The sequence below is a fragment of the Chlorocebus sabaeus genome, chromosome 20, assembly GCF_047675955.1.
Source record: "Chlorocebus sabaeus isolate Y175 chromosome 20, mChlSab1.0.hap1, whole genome shotgun sequence".
NCBI classification, from domain to species: domain Eukaryota; kingdom Metazoa; phylum Chordata; class Mammalia; order Primates; family Cercopithecidae; genus Chlorocebus; species Chlorocebus sabaeus.
Window position 1 is genome coordinate 110,252,437 of NC_132923.1, and position 18,605 is coordinate 110,271,041.

Consider the following 18,605-nt stretch of genomic DNA (forward strand, 5'->3'; position numbering starts at 1 on the left):
GATGAGCTCACTGCCCCGGGAACTGTGCACAGTCTCTGTGGCTCAGCTCACCTGCGCCCTCTCACGCAGCATTTCCCTTACAGCACCCTTCCAGGGGACCACCCTTGGTGCTCGTTACAACTACACAGCCTCTGGAGGGCAGGGAGAGGGGACAAAACAACCACTGCAGGCAGCTGTAGGGTCAGGAGCCGTTTCCAGTGGTGACATCCTCTGCACCTCATCAGCTTAAACGCCTCTGTTCCCAGATGCTTGTCCCTCTCAACCCTGGGAATCAGATCAAAGTCTTTCAGTACAGCTGGTGCCCTGGGCCACTGGACAGTAAATCATTCTTTCTGGCCCAAACCCATCTGGAATGTTATTATTTCAGTCTGTTTCCTGGGAGCTTTGACCTTCTGAGGACCAGGCTGAAGCTTGGGAGAAGGGTTCAAGGCCCCTCTGCCTGCCCCGCACCTCCGAGCTGAGGGAAGGAATCCACCAATCCTGAGCTGAAGCCAAAACACTCCTGGTGAAGCTGAGGGCCCCTCCCCTGGGCCCTCCTGAGTTAGGGCAAATCTGGGTGAACCAGTCCCCCTGCCCAGCCCTGGGTATTTCAGACCCTGCCCACACCATCCCCATGCGTGACGTCCCCCCACCCCCAGGACTCAGTCTCTCTCAGGAATCCCTGCATCCTTCCCTGCCGCCTCCTACTCACCCACACAGTTGTCACAGACACTGCAATGTGAGGTTCGGGGTGGCCGAAACATCTTGCAGGTGAAGCAGTACTTCAGCTTCACCATCTGCCCATTGATCAGCACCTCCCGGGTCCGAGGGGGCGGCCGGTATGTAGAACTGCCTGTGTTGTCTGAGGGCAGGAGGAGAGAAAGACGGGGAATGGCCAAGGCAGCCCAGGGCCCAGATCCCCAGCAGGGGAAAGCTACTGCTGCCTGGCCAGTCCAGGAGAATCGTCAGGGTAACAGGTTCCCAGGAACAAACACTGGAGTAAAATGTCTGGCCTAAGGCAGGGACAAGTATTAGGAGCTGCCACCATGTACTGAGACTGCCTCTGTACCAGGCGCTATGCTAAAACTTTACATACTTGTTCATACACCTGCCGGCCTTACCCACTCTAAGAAGGGCTGTTAGAGAAGGAGACTCCCAGAAAGCTTAGTAAGGTTTTTTTTTTGTTTTTCGTTTTTTTTGAGACAGAGTCTCATGCCGTTGCCCAGGCTGGAGTACAATGGCGTGATCTCAGCTCACTGCAACCTCCACCTCACAGGTTCCAGTGATTCTCATGCCTCAGCCTCCCAAGTGGCTGGGATTACAGGAGTGTGCTACCATGCCCAGCTAACTTTTGTATTTTTAGTAGAGACAGAGTTTCACCACATTGGCCAGGCTGGTCTCGAACTCCTGACCTCAGGTGATCTGCCCACCTCGGCTTCCCAAACAGCCAGGATTACAGGAGTGAGGCACCGTGCCTGGCCAGCGAGGTTTATCTGCATCTCATCAAGCCTAGACCTATGTCCCAGTTTACAGGAAGTTCAGGAGATGGAGGAACAAAGTGAGTAACACAATGAGGAAAAAGTCAGATCTAGAACATCAGACATCTACAAGACTGCTGGCCTGATCTCTAACAAAAGTCAATGTCATTTATAAAAAGAGAGAGGAGGTCGGGTGCAGTAGCTCACGCCTGTAATCCCAGCACTTTGGGAGGCTGAGGCATGAGGATCACTTGAGCCCAGAGGGTCAAGGCTGCAGTGAGTCAAGATCACACCACGGCACTCCAGCCTGGGCAACAAAGCCAGAACCTGTCTCAAAAAAAAAAAAAAAAAAAAGAGAGAGAGAGAGAGAGGCAGAGAGGAGATGATTCTAAATTAAAAGAGATTTAAGAGATATAAAGAAATGCAATATATCATGGATCTTATTTTGAAAACAAAACAAAACAAAAAGCAACGAAAGACATTTGGAGGGCAACTGTGGAAATCTGACTATAGATTAAAAACTAGGGCTGGGCGCGGTGCTCATGCCTGTACTCCCAGCGCTTTGGGAGGCCGAGGCAGACGGATCATGAGGTCAGGAGATCGAGACCATCCTGGCTAACATGGTGAAACCCCATCTCTGCTAAAAACACACACAAAAATTAGCCGAGCGTAGTGGCGGGCGCCTGTAGTCCCAGCTACTTGGGAGGCTGAGGCAGGAGAATGGCGTGAACCCGGGAGGCAGAGCTTGCAGTGAGCTGAGATCACGCCACTGCACTCCAGCCTGGGCGACAGAGCTAGACTCCATTTAAAAAAAAAAAAAAAAAAGCCGGGCGCGGTGGCTCAAGCCTGTAATCCCAGCACTTTGGGAGGCCGAGACGGGCGGATCACGAGGTCAAGAGATAGAGACCATCCTGGCTAACACGGTGAAACCCCGTCTCTACTAAAAAAATACAAAAAAACTAGCCGGGCGAGGTGGTGGGCGCCTGTAGTCCCAGCTACTCGGGAGGCTGAGGCAGGAGAATGGCATAAATCTGGGAGGCGGAGCTTGCAGTGAGCTGAGATCTGGCCACTGCACTCCAGCCCGGGCGACAGAGCGAGACTCTGTCTCAAAAAAAAAAAAAAAAAAAAAAAAAGCTAGGAAACAGGCCGAATGCAGTGGCTCATGCCTGTAGTCCCAGCACCTTGGGAGGCCAAGATGGGAGGTGTGCTTGAGCCCAGGAGTTCAAGACTAGCCTGGGCAAATAGGAAGACCCCATCTTTATAAAAAATAACAAAAATTAGCTGGGTATGATGGCATGTGCCTATAGTCCCAGCTACGAAGGATGCTGAGGTGGAAGGATCATTTGAGCCCAGGAGTTCCAGGCTGCAGTGAGCATGAGCCAGGATTGCTACACTGCACTCTAGCTAGGGTGAGGGCATGAGACCCTGTCTCTAAAAACAAACAAAAATTAGGGAACAATCAGCCAGGTGCAGTGGCTCACACTTGTAATCCCAGCACTTTGGGAGGCTGAGGCAGGCGAATCACGAGGTCAGGAGATCGAGACCATCCTGGTCAACATGGTGAAACTCCGTCTCTACTAAAAATACAAAAAATTAGCCGGATGTGGCGGCGGACGCCTGTAGTCCCAACTACTCAGGAGGCTGAGGCAGGAGAATCACTTGAACTCGGGAGGTGGAGCTTACAGTGAGCCAAGATCGTGCCACTGCACTCCAGTCTAGGCGACAGTCGGAGACTCCGTCTCAAAAAAAAAAAAAAAATTAGGGAACAATTAATTTTCTTAGGTATGATAATGGAATTGTGATTATATAGGAGACTATCCTTAGACTTTTAAGATATATGTTGAAATATTTATGGGTAAAGTATCTATGATGTCTATAATTTACTATGAAATAGTTTGAGAAGAGCAAATTGGCCAATTGTTCCCTAATTTTTGTTTGTTTTTAGAGACAGGGTCTCACTCTGTCACCCTGGCTAGAGTGCAGTGGAGCGATCCTGGCTCACACTCACTGCAGCCGGAACTCCTGGGCTCAAATGATCCTTCCAACTCAGCGTCCTTCATAGCTGGGACTATAGGCACATGCCATCATACCCAGCTAATTTTTGTTATTTTATATATGTACACACACACATATATACGCAAATAAGACACACTATCAACAACTATTCAATCTAGATGATGAATGTACAGAATTAGTTGTACTATAATCCTTCCTGCTTTTCTATATGTTTGAAATTTTCATAAGAAATTTAAGAGGGAAAAAATGCAGAGATATAGCATATTCATGGATTGGAAGACTGAATATTATGAAATTTATTCTCCCTAATCTACAGATTCAACATAATCCTAGTTAAAAATCCCAGTAGGTTGTTTTTGTGAAAAACTCATTCCAAAATTCATATGGAGGTGGCTGGGTATGGCTGCTCATGCCTATGGTCCCAGCTACTCAGGAGGCTGAGGCAGGAGGATTGCTCGAGCTCAGGAGTTTGGGGCTACACTGAGCTATGATTGTGCCACTGCACTCCACCCTTTGCAACAGAACAAGACCCTGTCTCAAACAAACAAAAGACACAAAGGGGCTAATCATAAAAGAGCAATTTGATAAACTGTATTATATCAAAAGTAAAAATTTTTTTCACATAAAGGTAATCATTAAAAGAATGAAGAGTTGGCTGGGTGCGGTGGCTCACGCCTGTAATCCCAGCACTTTAGGAGGCCGAGGTGGGTGGATCACGAGGTCAGGAGTTCAAGACCAGCCTGGCCAAGATGGTGAAACCCCGTCTCTACTAAAAATACAAAAAAATTAGCCGGGCACGCGCCTGTAATCCCAGCTACTCCAGAAGCTGAGGCAGAGAATTGCTTAAATCTGGAGGGGCGGAGGTTGCAGTGAGCCGAGATTGCGCCACTGCACTCCAGCCTGGGCAACAGAGCAAGACTCCATCTCAAAAAAAAAAAAAAAAAAAAAAAAAAAGAATGAAGAGTTTTTTTGGGCTGGATGATTAAAAAAAGAATGAGGCCGGGCACGATGGCTCAAGCCTGTAATCCCAGCAATTTGGGAGGCTGAGGCAGGCAGATCACCTTAAGTCAGGAGTTCGAGACCAGCCTGGCCAACATGGTGAAATCTCACGTCTACTAAAAATACAAAAATTAACTGGGCATAGTGGTGGGCGCCTGTAATCCCAGCTAGTCAAGAGGCTGAGGCATGAGAATTGCTTGAACCAATGAGGTGGAGGTTACAGTGAGCTGAGATCATGCCACTGCACTCCAGACTGGGCAACAGAGAGAGACTGTCTCAAAAAAAAAACAAAAAAAAAAAACAATGAGGAAGTAATCTTTAGAGCAGGAGTGGATAATTACAATATGTTTACATCTTGTAAACATCTTGTTAACAAAGACAAAGGACTTGTATCAAGAATACGTAAAGGGTTGGGTGCTGTAGCTCACGCTTGTAATCCCAGCAGTTTGGAAGGCTCACCTGAGGTCAGGAGTTCGAGACCAGCCTGGCCAACCTGGTGAAACTTCATCTATACTAAAAATACAAAAATTAGCTGAGCATGGTGGCGCATGCCTGTAATCCCAGCTACTTGGGAGGCTGAGGCAGGAGAATCGCTTGAACCCAGGAAGCAGAGATTGCTGTGAGCCGAGATCACGCCACTGCTTTCTAGCCTGGATGACAGAGCAAGACTCCATCTCAAAAAAAAAAAAAAAAGGAACATGTAAAGAAATCCTGTAAGTCAGTAAGAAAGTCACACAACTGAATACAAATATGGACAAAAGACTTAAGTAGGCATCTCATAAAAGAGGCTGTCCAAACAGCCAATAAACACATGAAAAGGTGCTTATATTAATTAGTCAGCCAGGAAATGCAAATTAAAACTACAATATGCTACTATGACACATGCACTAGAATGGCTAAAATGAAAAAAATAAAACATACCAAGTGTTGGCAAAAAAGTAGAGCAACTACAAATCTCATATGACCGCTCTGGACAATTGTTTGGCAACAGCTACCCAAGCTGAACATATGCACGCCCAGAAAACCTGCTCCCAGGCATCTACTCGACAGCAATGTGCATGAGATAATGTGCTCTGAAAGACATGCACAAAGATGTTCACAGCAATAATTCTCATAATAGACAAACTCTGGAACTACCCAAACGCCACAGTAGTGGAATGGATGTTTTTAAAAAGTAGTATATTCACACAATGGAATTCTATATAGCAATGAGAATCAAACCATCGTCAACTACACACAATAATATTAATGAATCTCATAAACATTGTCTGGCCGGGTGCAGTGGCTCACACCTATAATCCCAGCACTTTGGGAGGTTGAGGCGGGCAGATCACTTGAGGTCAGGAGTTCGAGACCAACCTGGCCAACATGGTGAAACCCCCTCTACTAAAAATACAAAAATGAGCCAGGCGTAGTGGTGCGCACCTGTAATCCCAGCTACTCGGGAGGCTGAGGCAGGAGAAGAGCTTGAACCCAGGAGGTGGAGGTTGCATTGAGGTAAAATCGCGCCACTGCACTCCAGTCTGGGTGACAGAGTGAGACTCCATCTCGAAAAAACAAAACAAAACGAAACAAATCGTGGAAAGTGAGGAAATCAGACATACAATACAAAATGTTCAAAAATAGGCAAAAGTAATCCACGGTGTTAGAAATTAGGATTGTGGTTACTCTTGGAGAGTGACAGTGATTGGAAGGGGGCATGAGGGGGCTCCTAGGATGCCAGTCATATACTGTTTCTTGATCTCAGTGCTGATTACATGTGTGCATTCAGTTTGTGGACATTCATCAGACAGAACACTTGCAACTTGTATACTTTTTTTTTTTTGAGATAGAATCTTGCTGTGTTGCCCAGGCTGGAGTGCAGTGGTATGATCTTGACTCACCGCAACCTCTGCCTCCCGGGTTCAAGCAATTCTCCTGCCTCAGCCTCCTGAGTAGCTAGGATTACAGGCGTGTGCCAACACACAAGCTAATTTTTGTATTTTTGGTAGAAATGGGGTTTCACCACGTTGGCCAGGCTGGTCTCAAACTCCTGATCTGAAGTCATCCACCCACCTCGGCTTCCCAAAATGCTGGTATTACAGGCATGAGCCACTGCACACAGTCACAACTTGTGTACTTTTGGTAAGCCTATTATATTTCCATAAAAAATAAGAAAGAAAGAAAAAAAGAGGCTGGGTGCGGTGGCTCACGCCTGTAATCCCAGCACTTTGGGAGGCTGAGATGGGAAGATCACCTGAGGTCAAGAGTTTGAGACCAGCCTGGCCAACCTGGTGAAACTCCATTTCTACTAAAAACATAAAGATTAGCTGGGCGTGGTGGCGCAAGCCTATAATCCCAGCTACTCCGGAGGCTTAGGCAGGAGCATCGCTTGAACTCAGGAGGTGGAGGTTGCAGTGAACTGAGAAGTTGCCATTGCACTCCAGCCTGGGCGACAAGAGTGAAACTCTGCCTCAAAAAAAAAGAAGAAGAAGAAGAAAAAAAAGCAAGAAAGATAAAGAGAAAGAAAGATTTAAGTAAGTTATTTAGGTCCTGTCCTGTTATATTGGCAGAGCAGGACTCTAAACCAGGTGTGTCATATGCAAAGCCCAAAACTCCACCTATTGAGCCTCTGGATACCCCAGGGCACAGAGCACCTGAACAGTGGTTCCTTCCAGAAAGAAGTCTGAGTCTCCTGGGGCAGCCTGTGCCCCCGGCCCTACACCATGTACCCTGTCATTGCTTCCAATGCATTGTTTGCCAGATAATATCTCCAGTTTGGCCATTTGCCTCCAATGATTATTTACTGAGTGTCTGCCAATGTGCCAGGCACAATTCTAGGCACTTGGCATATATCAGCGAAGCAAACATGCTCCAGCCTCACATTTTCAACTACCAAATAAACCTTTGTTAGGCTGTTTCATCACCACCTTGACTATGGCATGTTTAAAATGGAACTAAGCATCTGAGCATTTCTTCCCTAAAATGGGCAGCATTAAAAAGGGTTGGGGATTTAGAGGCCAATGGTCACACTCTGAAACCTGGTTTTGTCATTGACTGGTAGAGTGTAAGGCTGAAGTCAAATGAACTTCTCTGAGCCTCAGTTTTCTCATCTGTAAAACAGGAATAACAGGTAGAATAGTCAATGAATCTAGCTCCACTTCTGCCCAGCTGGGTTTCTCCTGATAATATCATTTGCTAAAAAATCATATAAGCTCTTTGTGCCTCGGTTTCCCTAATCACTGAAATGGAAACAATAGTAACTCCCCTTCACAGGGTTGTTGTGAGGATTAAATTAATCAATATATGTGAAATGGCACAAAGCAAATGGTTAGCAAGTGTGAGCTATTATTATTAGCTCACAGGGTCAAGCGTAGTGGCTCATGCCTATAATCCCAGCACTTTGGGAGGCTGAGGCAGGAAGATTGCTTGAAGCCAGGAGTTTGAGACCTGCCTGGGCAATAAAGGGGGACCCTTTCTCTCTCTCTCTTTTGTTTTTTTGGAGATGGAGTCTTGCTTTGTCGCCCAGGCTGGATTGCAGTGGCGCGATCTTGGCTCACTGCAACCTCCACCTCTAGGGTCCAAGCAATTCTCTGCCTCAGCCTGCCGAGTAGCTGGGATTACAGGCACCCGCCACCATGCCTGGCTAACCTTTTGTATTTTTAGTAGAGACAGGGTTTCACCATGTTGGCCAGGCTAGTCTTGAACTCCTGACCTCATGAACCACCCACCTCGGCCTCCCAAAGTGCTGGGATTACAGGGGTGAGCCATCGCACCCGGCCACCTCAGTTTCTTTTTTTTTTTTTTTTTTGAGACAGAGTCTCGCTCTGTCGCCCAGGCTGGAGGGCAGTGGCCGGATCTCGGCTCACTGCAAGCTCCGCCTCCCGGGTTCACGCCATTCTCCTGCCTCAGCCTCCCAAGTAGCTGGGACTACAGGCGCCCGCCACCTTGCCCGGCTAGTTTTATGTATTTTTTAGTAGAGACAGGGTTTCACCGTGTTAGCTAGGATGGTCTTGATCTCCCGACCTCGTGATCCGCCTGTCTCGGCCTCCCAAAGTGCTGGGATTACAGGCTTGAGCCACCGCGCCCGACCCTCAGTTTCTTTATCTGTAAAATGGAGATGGGTCAAGTCACACCTTCATAGGATTGTGCTAAGGGCTGAATGAGATGCTTCCACAGCCCTGAGCACAGTACTAGCCTCCCAGGAGCCCGACATTGCTCCTGACCAACTGTTCATGCCATGACGCTCCAGGATGCAGAACCCCCAGCAGCTCTTTCCAAAGCTGGTGATACTACTCCAAACCAAACCCCTAATCCTGTCCCACAGGCCCCAGAGTCCCAGCTTATGGCTCCCCACTCACTGCTTCCTTCCTGACTTGGATATAGGCTTTGGAGTCAGAAAGACATGTAGGTAGAAATCTCAGTCCAATCACTTACTAGCTGAGTGAGGTGGGTCAAGTCACTCAACTTCTCTGTGCCATCACCTGCTAAATAAATAAAATGGAAGGCCAAGCATGGTGGCTCACGCCTGTAATCCCAGCACGTTGGGAGGCTGAAGCAGGAGGACTGCTTGAGGCCAGGAGTTTGAGACCAGCCTGGGCAACATAGTGTGAGACCCTATCTCTATAAGAATAGTAATTTTAAAAAATTAGCTGTATGTGGGCTGGGCGAGGTGGCTCATGCCTGTGATCACAACACTTTGGGAGGCCGAGGTGGGTGGATCACCTGTCTGAGGTCAGGAGTTCGAGACCAGCCTGGCCAACATGGTGAAACCCCACTTCTACTAAAAATACAAAAATTAGCCAGGTAGGCCAGGTACAGTGGCTCATGCCTGTAATCCCAACACTCTGGGAGGCCAAGGCGTGCGGATCACAAGGTCAGGAGATCGAGACCATCCGGATAACATGGTGAAACCCCGTCTTCAGTAAAATACAAAAAATTAGCTGGGTGTGGTGGTGCGTGCCTGTAGTCCCAGCTACTAGGGAGGCTGAGGCAGGAGAATTGCTTGAACCCGGGAGGCGGAGGTTGCAGTGAGCCGAGATTCAGCCACTGCACTCTAGCCTGGTGACAAAGCAAGACTACGTCTCAAAAAAAAAAAAAAAAAAAAATTAGCCAGGTGTGGTGGTGGGCACCTGTAATCCCAGCTACTCAGGAGGCTGACGGAGGAGAATCACTTGAACCTGGGAGGCGGAGGTTGCAGTGAGCTGAGATCACACCACTGCACTCCAGCCCAGGCGACAAGAGCGAAACTCTGTCCCTCCCTCCAAAAAAAACAGCTGTATGTGGCATGAACCTGTAATTCTAGCTACATGGGAGACTGAGGCAGGAAGTCAAGGTGGTGATGAAACAACCTAACAAGAGATAGCTACAGTTGAAGGGAAAGTTTAGGAGTTCAAGGTTGCAGTGAGGTATGACCACATCACTGCATTCCAGCCTGGGTGACAGAGCGAGGCTGTGTCTCTAAAAAAAAATTTTAAATTAAAATAAAAAGACCGGATGTGGTGGCTCACCCCCTGTAATCCCAGAACTTTGGGAGGCTGAGGCAGGCGGATCACCTGAGGTCAGGAGTTCGAGACCAGCCTGGCCAACATGGTGAAACCCCGTCTCTACTAAAAATACAAAAATTAGCCAGGCGTGTTGGCAGGCGCCTGTAATCCCAGCTACTCAGGAGGCTGAGGCAGGAAGAATCACTTGAACCTGGGAGGTGGAGGTTGAAGTGATCCGAAATCGTGTCACTGCACTCCAGCCTGGGTGACAGAGCAAGACTGTCTCAAAAAAATAAAATAAAATGGAACATCATTGAGTCCACCTCAGAAGGCTGCTGGAAGGATTAGGTGAGAATTCACCAAGTGGCTTTAGCAAAGTGGCTAGCACTTGACAAGGGCTTAACAAATATCAGCCATTAGTATGACTGTTGTTTCCACAAAACACAGCATTCCAAACAAACAATGGAGTTATGAAGAAAACTTCAGAACACAGCCCGTCTGTGAGTGAAGGACAGCCACAGATCTCTCCAGCACTGAGAGAAGTTACTGGAATCCTCAGTGGAATCCCACAGGTCTTCCTCAGGGGAGAGGGGAACCCAAGCCTCCCACAAGGACAGGGAGGGAACTGCTTAGCATGTTCTGGCCTCCATCAGCCAGGCTTCTTTCTCTCCAGCACTCTGCAAATGAAGCTTTGTACTCTGGCTTCCTGAGGCTGCTGGGAGCCGGGGAGGCAGAGCGCTGTGTCATGCTGGAGCAGGGGTCCGCCTGGTGCTAAATCAGTCACCAGAGTTGGGGCAAAGGAGGCTCTGCAGGGGCTGCATCCTGCATGGGGGAAGACAAGCAGCTCTCCCACTGCTGATTCTCAGACCAGACAGTGCTGACCAATCACCGTCCAAGATTCAGCCTCAGAATCCTCCTCAACTTGCTCCTCCCGGCAGCCACTACTGATGGCAGCTTATAAGCACCTGGAGCAAGTCCACTCTCCATTCCTGAACAAAAGACTCAAGTCTCTTCAGTTTCAATAGAGAAAAGTGACTTTCAAAGTGTACTGACATTCCCAGTCTGACTCAATCACAGAGACTGCTCTGGGCTGGGCAAGGGGATCCGTGCCTGTTGAGTTACAGATGGGAAACCGAGTTTACGCCAATAATAGAAGGTGGCGCTGAAACTAGGACCCTTGTCTTCCAGGGCACTCATTTGTTCACTCTTTCATACATGAGCACCTACTATGTGCAAGTTATTGTACAAGGTCTGGGGGTGGCAGGAAGGTAAGGGGCAAATTCATAGAAATGAGCCAAAGATATTGGTTTTGTTCACACTGTGCCTGCCTGACATACTGCAGATGTTCAAAAAATATTTGTTGTAGAAAAGAAGAAAGAAGGGAGTGATGATAAGTGATGCTATCCCTGCCCTCAGGGAATCTAAGATCTACTCCAGGGCTGTTTCTGCTATGCCAGGCTCTTCCCCAAGTAAAAAGGTGCCCTTATGCTGGCAAGGCCCTCCTGCTGCCTTCCAGGCAGAAACCAAAGCTCTGAGGATGTGAAAATGAGAGGAAAGGCAAGGCTCCTCGTCACTGAATGGCTGTGATGGCAAAGGAATTTCCCCACCCTAAGACAGCTCTTGGAGAGGAGCAGGCAGGCCTTTTGCGGTCAGAGCCTGAAAGGCTAGGGCCGTGGAAGTTCCCCAGGGCTGGCTGCGGGCTGCCAAGAAGGCCCTGACTGCCCTCTGCCCTTTCATTGTTGTCACCTGCAAAGGACTGCAGTCTCCCTGCCTCTAAGGCCAGCTCAAGGTCAGCCACAGTTCCTAGGCCTCGAGTGCTGGGTCACCATAATCCTCCCAGACCACTTCTGTCCATCTCTGGGCTCATGGAGCCTTTACCACATACCAGGCTTAGTGCTAGGCCTGTGGATACAGGAAGAGCCCGCCTGAGGGCAGAGTCAGACAGAAGTGGATAATTAGAGTCCTCCTACAAGGCAGTGCCTCTGTGTGGTAACTCTGGGCCTGCCTGATCTTATTTTGAACCTGGCATGGCCAATTGTTAGCCTGTGACCTTAAGAAGTTGGTCAATCTCTGAGCCTCAGGTTCCTCACCTGTAGAATGGGTAATGATGACATCAACCCTGTAACATTTTACACAAATCAGAAATAATATCAACCTAATAGCTATTCAGTTAATGACATTACTGGTGTCTATACTCAATGCCTCAAGAACACAGAGGGAAATATGTGGGGTGGAGGCAGGAAGCAGCATTCAAGAAAGCAACAGACCAAGCGCAGTGGTTCATGCCTGTAATCCCAACACTTTGGGAGGGTGAGGCTGCAGGACTGCTTGAGTCCAAGAGTTTGAGACCAGCCTGGGCAACATAGCAAGACCCTGTTTCTACAAAAAATAATTTAAAAAGAAAGCAAGGGGCCGGGCACAGTGGCTCACGCCTGTAATCCCAGCACTTTGGGAGGCCGAGGCAGGTGGATCACCTGAGGTCGGGAGTTTGAGACCAGCCTGACCATCATGGAGAAACCGCATCTCTACTAAAAATACAAAATTAGTGGGGCGTGGTGGTGCATGACCGTAATCCCAGCTACTCGGGAGGCTGAGGCAGGAGAATCGTTTGAACCCGGGAGGCAGAGGTTGTGGTGAGCCGAGATCTCACCATTGCACTCCAGCCTGGGCAACAAGAGCAAAACTCCATCTTAAAAAAGCAAGCAACAAAAGAAGTGGCAGCAAAGCTGGATCAGAAAGAATGAGCACTCTGGCTCACCACGGCAGGTGAGGACAGCACAAGCATAAGCAAACGCACTGAGGCATCTAGTGCACAGCGTGGCTGGGGGCACCAGGGACCGGCAGGAGAGGAGCGGTGGCGGGGGTAGGCTGCAGCTTGCCTTAATTTCATGAGTGAGTTTTCAAGACAGAAGAGGAGCCGGGCACGGTGGATCATGCCTGTAATCCCAGCACTTTGGGAGGCTGAGGCAGATGGATCACCTGAGGTCAGAAGTTCAAGAGCAGCCTGGCCAACATGGTGAAACCCCATCTCTACTAAAGATGCAAAACTAGCCAGGCATGGTGTGCATGCCTGTAATCGCAGCCACTTGGGAGGCTGAGGGAGGAGAGTCGCTTGAACCCAGGAGGTGGAGGCTGCAGTAAGCTGAGATCATGCCATTGCACTCTAGCCTGGGTGACAGAGCGAGACTCTGTCTCAAAAAACAAAAACAAAAACATATATATAAAAATATATATATAAAATATATGTTAAATATATTACACATTAAATATATGTTAAATACATATTATGCATATTAAATATATGTTAAATGTATATTATACATATTAAATGTTAAACATATACATATTAAATATGTTAAATATATATTATGCGTATGTATTAAATATATAAACATACATTTAATATATATTTAATGTATATGAAATATATATATTATACACATATATTTAAAGATGAGCCATTTAGAGGAAAATACTAAAGAAATGAAAGTACAAGGTGAAATGCAGAAGGAAAAATCACAAAGGTTGGACTCATATCCCCAATATGCAGGAAGTAGTACTGAGGGTACCAGAGAGTCACCCAAATTCTGTGGGGTTTGTGGGGGGACAGGGCAGGGGTGGGGGGACAAATTTTGATCTTGGAAATATAACTACAATTGAAGGGAAAGGCCCAGTGGGGGCCTGTTCTGCAGAGCCCTGAGCCAGTTCAGGTGGAACACGAGGCAGGTCTGTCCAGGGGAAGTGTGCTTCAGGACTGTCCAGGGGAAGTGGGCGGAGACGTCCTGGAGACCAAGAAGATGAGGTCTGGGAGCTGGTGCAGGGCAGTGCAGAGAGACGCAGCCTCTGCGTCCGTCCTGTGAACTGTAACAGGGTCTAAGTGAGCATCTGTCACTTGGATTTGGATGTCTCTATCATCTCCCATCAGACCAGGAGCTTCTGCGAGCAATATTCCTACTTCTTCCCAACTGCCCAGAGCCTGCAGGGTGAGCCAGCTGCACAGCCGGCAAGACAGGATCTCAGACGAGGGTGACCGAGTGCCCTGATTTTCCTGGGATTGAGTGGTTTCCTAAGACAGCAGACTTTCCAGGTGGTCCTGGGTAAACTGGGAGGAGCTGGTCACTCTACCTCAGACTGTCCCTACAGGGCAGGAGCCCTGGGTCAGACCTGTTGGGTTGGAGTTGCTGGGCTGGGGGACCAAAGGGAAAAGCCCACACTGTCTACATGAGTCTAGGACCAGGTAATCAGTTCATGCTCACATGAACAGCACCACCTGCCTCAGAGACAGCTCCCAACCTTCTGGAAAAGGTTCAGTGATCTTAGTCCTCACCATTTTCAGGAAAATATGTTTTTTGTCTTTTTTTTTGTTTTTTGAGACAGAGTCTCGCTTTGTTGCCAGGCTGAAGTGCAGTGGCGCAATCCTGGCCCACTGCAACCTCCGACTCCCATTTCAAACGATTCTCCTCCCTCAGCCTATCCCGAGTAGTTGGGATTACAGGCATGCGCCACCACACCCAGCTAATTTTTTGTATTTTTAGTAGAGACATGGTTTCACCATGTTGGCCAGGATGGTCTCAATCTCCTGACCTTGTGATCTGCCCGCCTCGGCCTCCCAAAGTGCTGGGATTACAGGCTTGAGCCACTGCGCTAGCCCTGGGAAATATGTTTTACTTTAGTTAGTTAGAAGTCTCCTGGTCACACCTGAAAATTTGGCTTCTATTCAAGTTTGAGAATTCAAAGGCCCCCAAAATGCCACTTTTACACTTTGCACCTGTTCCTAAAGAAAAGTCTTAGGCCCTGACATTCAGCACCCTACAAGATTGATTCCACACCATCCTTCCAACGGGAATATCCCTAGGATCCCTAACTATCTGGAGTGCTCCTCGTATTCCAGCCAACATGGACTGCTCAGTGGCCCGTTCCCATCCCTCCTCCTTCCCTCTGCCACCCTCTCTTCCCTCAGCTTTGTCTGCCTGAAGGGCTGCCTCCACACAGCTCCTGTGCTTGAATTCCACCCAAACTTAAAGGCGTGGCTCAAGCATCACTTCTCAGGGAAGCTTCTCCAGTCCCCCAGGCAGAAGATGCTCTTGACTCCTCTGACCCTCGTCTGAAGTCTGATCTCACTGGCAGTGGCTGGTCAGGGCTAACATCTGGGGCCAACTCGTTTGGAACCCATGAGAGAAGCTCCTATCAGATTCATTGTTGGCCCCCACCCGCCTTCACTCTGCTGTCGGGGTCAGCATATAGAATTAACACACACATGAACAAACCCATGATGCCCAACTGGGAGATGTCCTGACCGTTTCCTCACCTGTCACCCTGACAGAGCAAGGAGGGCCTTCACAGAAGCTCACCCATTCTCCAGTCATTCATTTACTCATTTAGCCAACGTCACTGAGCCTTCTACATGGCGACAAGGTGAACAAGATGCTGGAATTCCATGCCCTCACAGGCCAGCAGAAAGAACAATCTTGTAATGACCACCGTTGCAGCACAGGTTCCGAGAAGGAAGGAGAAGGTGCTCTGGGAATGTGCCATGGAAGGCCTGGCCCAACTGGGATCAGGAAGGCTTCCCAGAGCACAGGAAACAAGTGGAGACAAAGGATGAAGGAGATGTGTCCCTGCTGCCATCTCAGAAGAGAAAGCAAGGGGTTTGGGAGTGAAAGGCACACACTCCGTCTCTGCTCCTTTATCTCTGGCCCTGTGATCACCTCCCTCAGTTTCCCCATCAGTACAACTGGTTAACAGGGTCGCCTTCACTGGGCTGTTGTGAAGATTTGTGGGGATAATCACTGTGATCCACGCAGCTCACAGGAGGCCGAGGATGGGCAGCCAGACCTCTGGGTCCGGCTGAGCTGGACAATAATCCTGCCTCACGATTAGCCCTGACCTGAAGGGGAGGAAGAACGGGGCACAGCTGGGCCTCCCCAGCTGCCAGGTGGGTTAGCCCAGGTCAGACTGTGGGATCCTGAAGGAGTGGCCAGGGACCCGGAGTTTGAGGGGGAAGGAAGCTGGATGTAGGCAAGATGAGGTGGCGCTCGTGGGCATGGCTGAGGATGGGCCCGGGCAGAGGAATGAGACAAAGAGCAGATAGAGCCCAGACAACATCCACTCCAGCTGCTCGCCCTCCCTCCCTCCCTCCCTGCTGCACAGAGTATTAGTGAAATGATTTCTAGCAATGGATGCAGCAGGGCTCTGACATTTACAGGCCACTAGATGTCTTCAGGGCCAACTGGGTGTTTAAAAGCCTGTGTGAACACCATCCTGTTAGGGGAAGGAACTAACCACGGACCGGAAACCCCCAAAGTGTGCAAGTAGCCACGTCATTTCTCAGCAGGAAGGAACTGGGGTGCAGCAAGCTGAGATTAGGGACCCATCCTCAGTGGCCCGCCACCCCGGAAGCCACACAGCAGTCTGAAAGGAATCAAGGGCCACGTGGGCTGCCTGGGAGCACAGGGTCTTTCTGGCCACTGCCGTTCTTCACACACACCCAGGCTGTTTGCCACTCTGGGCTTTGGCCTTACTGTTCCCAGATCCCCGTATTTCTACCACACTCATCTCCAGTGCTGCGTCCTCCTGGAGGTCTCCTCTGACCACCTAACGCAAACTAGCCCACTCCCCAACACCTACTGGACTCTTCCCTAGATAACCCCACACTCAAGCCCTCATCTGTTCAGGCCGGTGCTTCTTTGCTCAGATGTCACCTCCTTCACAAGATGTTCCCTGGCCACCCTATGTAAAACCACACACCTCCCTGCAGCCTTCATCCTCCCTCTCTCCTTTCTTCTGATATCCTAGATATTTAATTATTTGTTTGTTTATTGTCTCCTTCCTCCTCAACTGTCAATCTCCATGAGGACAGGCAATATTGTCAGTTTTGTTCACTGCTATATCACACCTAAAAAAGTGCTGGCACATAGTAGGGGGTCAATAAATGTTTGATGAGTTCATGAATAAGTGTATATGAATGTTTAAGAGCAGGGGCTCTGGCCTGAGGTCTCATCCCAGCTCTTCTACTTACTTTGTGATCTTGGACCCTCTTTTGCCTTGATTTAATTAATCAGTAACAGGAGAATAACAACAGTACCTACCTCATAGGATTACTGGGGGATTAAATAAGATCATGCATATAAAGAGCTTAAAACAGTACTTGGCCCCCAGGAACTACTCAGCTCCACGCTGGCTGCCATTGGGGCCTTTGCTGGCCAGCATTTCTTGCTTACTTATTTGCTCACTTGTTGATCACCTGTCTCCCTCTGTGCCAGTGTCAGCTCCAGCCTGCCTTGCTCATGACTGCATCCCCAGTTCCTAGTAAAGTTTCGGAAGAGAAAACCAGGCCTCCTCCCAAGTCAGGGAATGTGCAGCTATGGCGACCCAGCTTCGGCTGGGAGTAGAAACCTCACCGATCTGTTTCTCCAGGGCGGCTGCTTCACAGACAGTAGCCCGGGGCAGGATCCCAGGGTCGGTGAAGCTTGTCTGCAGCAGGCAGCTCATGACGAAGAAGAAGAGGATGGCAGCGATGATGGGGATGGCAAGGGTCAGCTTGCGGGCCAGGTAGGGACAGCTAGAACAAGAGATGAAGAGAGATCAGCAGACAACCCAAGGGCTCCCTGCGGCACAGGGCTATAGCACCTGGCAGGTGCTGTCATTCCAGCAACCACCACCAAAATCTTGAATACAGCCTTGCTCTAAGACAGAGGCACAGCTCCTCGGTGAGTGCAGCAAGTTCCCAATAAGTACCGGGAATAGACATCACTAATTGATCCTTGTGTTATACTTTCCTCCTGAGCACATGGCAGATGTGTCCAATAGATCCCAGAACTCCTAACCTCTGCATTCAGAGAATCCCTCTATACACAGAGCTTCAGGTAGACACTAGTGAAGTGGACTGTTACCTGAGACAAACCATCCTGTAGTGTTCACTCACTCATTCATTCACTCACTCAGTCCACAAATATTTACTGAGGTCTTCTCTGTGGCAGGTAACACTTTCAATAAGCAGCATGAATAATGACGATGAGTAAGACAAGAGCCCCTCCCCCTTGTGGCTTATGGTCAAGTGGGGAAAACAGACATGTAAACAGGGAATTGCCACACAGGGTGATGTGTGCTCTAGTGGGGGAGGGGAACACAGTAGCACAGTCAGGAAAGGCAACCTGAAGAAGATAATCCTAAGCTCCAACCTGAAGAATGAGTAGAGGGCTGGGGGAACTGCATGGTCCAGCCTCTGTCACTGTGACGCAAGGGAGGCAGGTATCCCCGAGGCAGTGCTTTCAGACCCCCTGACCCCGGCTGCCTCAGAGAATAGCCTGTGCCTGCTGAATGGTTGTGCCTCTGTCCCCAGGCAGGCTGCCTACCATAGCCCTCCTGAAGCTCCCTCCTCCATCTTAGGGCCAGAACATTCTAGAAGTTCTGGACACTGGTGGGAGAATGGCTTCATGATAGTGAAGCTATCAGGGCTCTCTCTCTATGGCCAATCTTCTCTGTTGGCACCTCACTGTCCACCCAGAAGCCAGAGCTATCTTTTGGAAATGTCAATCAGATAATGCCATTTCCCTGCTTAAAACCTCCCAACTGCTTCCCATTGTACTTTGAACAAAATCCAAACTCCCTACCATGGCCTTCTAGGCCAGGCATGATCTGGGCCCTACTGAGGACTTCAGCCTCATTT

General features: G+C 49.0%; 1 protein-coding gene across 5 annotated transcripts in view; it reads right to left on the reverse strand.

Moving 5' to 3' along the window:
• The window catches only part of ZDHHC18 (zDHHC palmitoyltransferase 18), a 34,147-nt gene that overhangs the window by 11,021 nt on the left and 4,521 nt on the right, over window positions 1-18,605 (reverse strand). For all 5 annotated transcript variants that reach the window (XM_007979879.3, XM_007979875.3, XM_037983632.2 and 2 more), the window contains exons 2-3: window positions 17,338-17,498; window positions 692-841 (exon numbers count right to left, since the gene is read on the reverse strand). In XM_007979879.3, coding sequence (XP_007978070.1) covers window positions 692-841; window positions 17,338-17,498 — 311 coding nt within the window. The remainder of the gene's footprint in view (window positions 1-691; window positions 842-17,337; window positions 17,499-18,605) is intronic.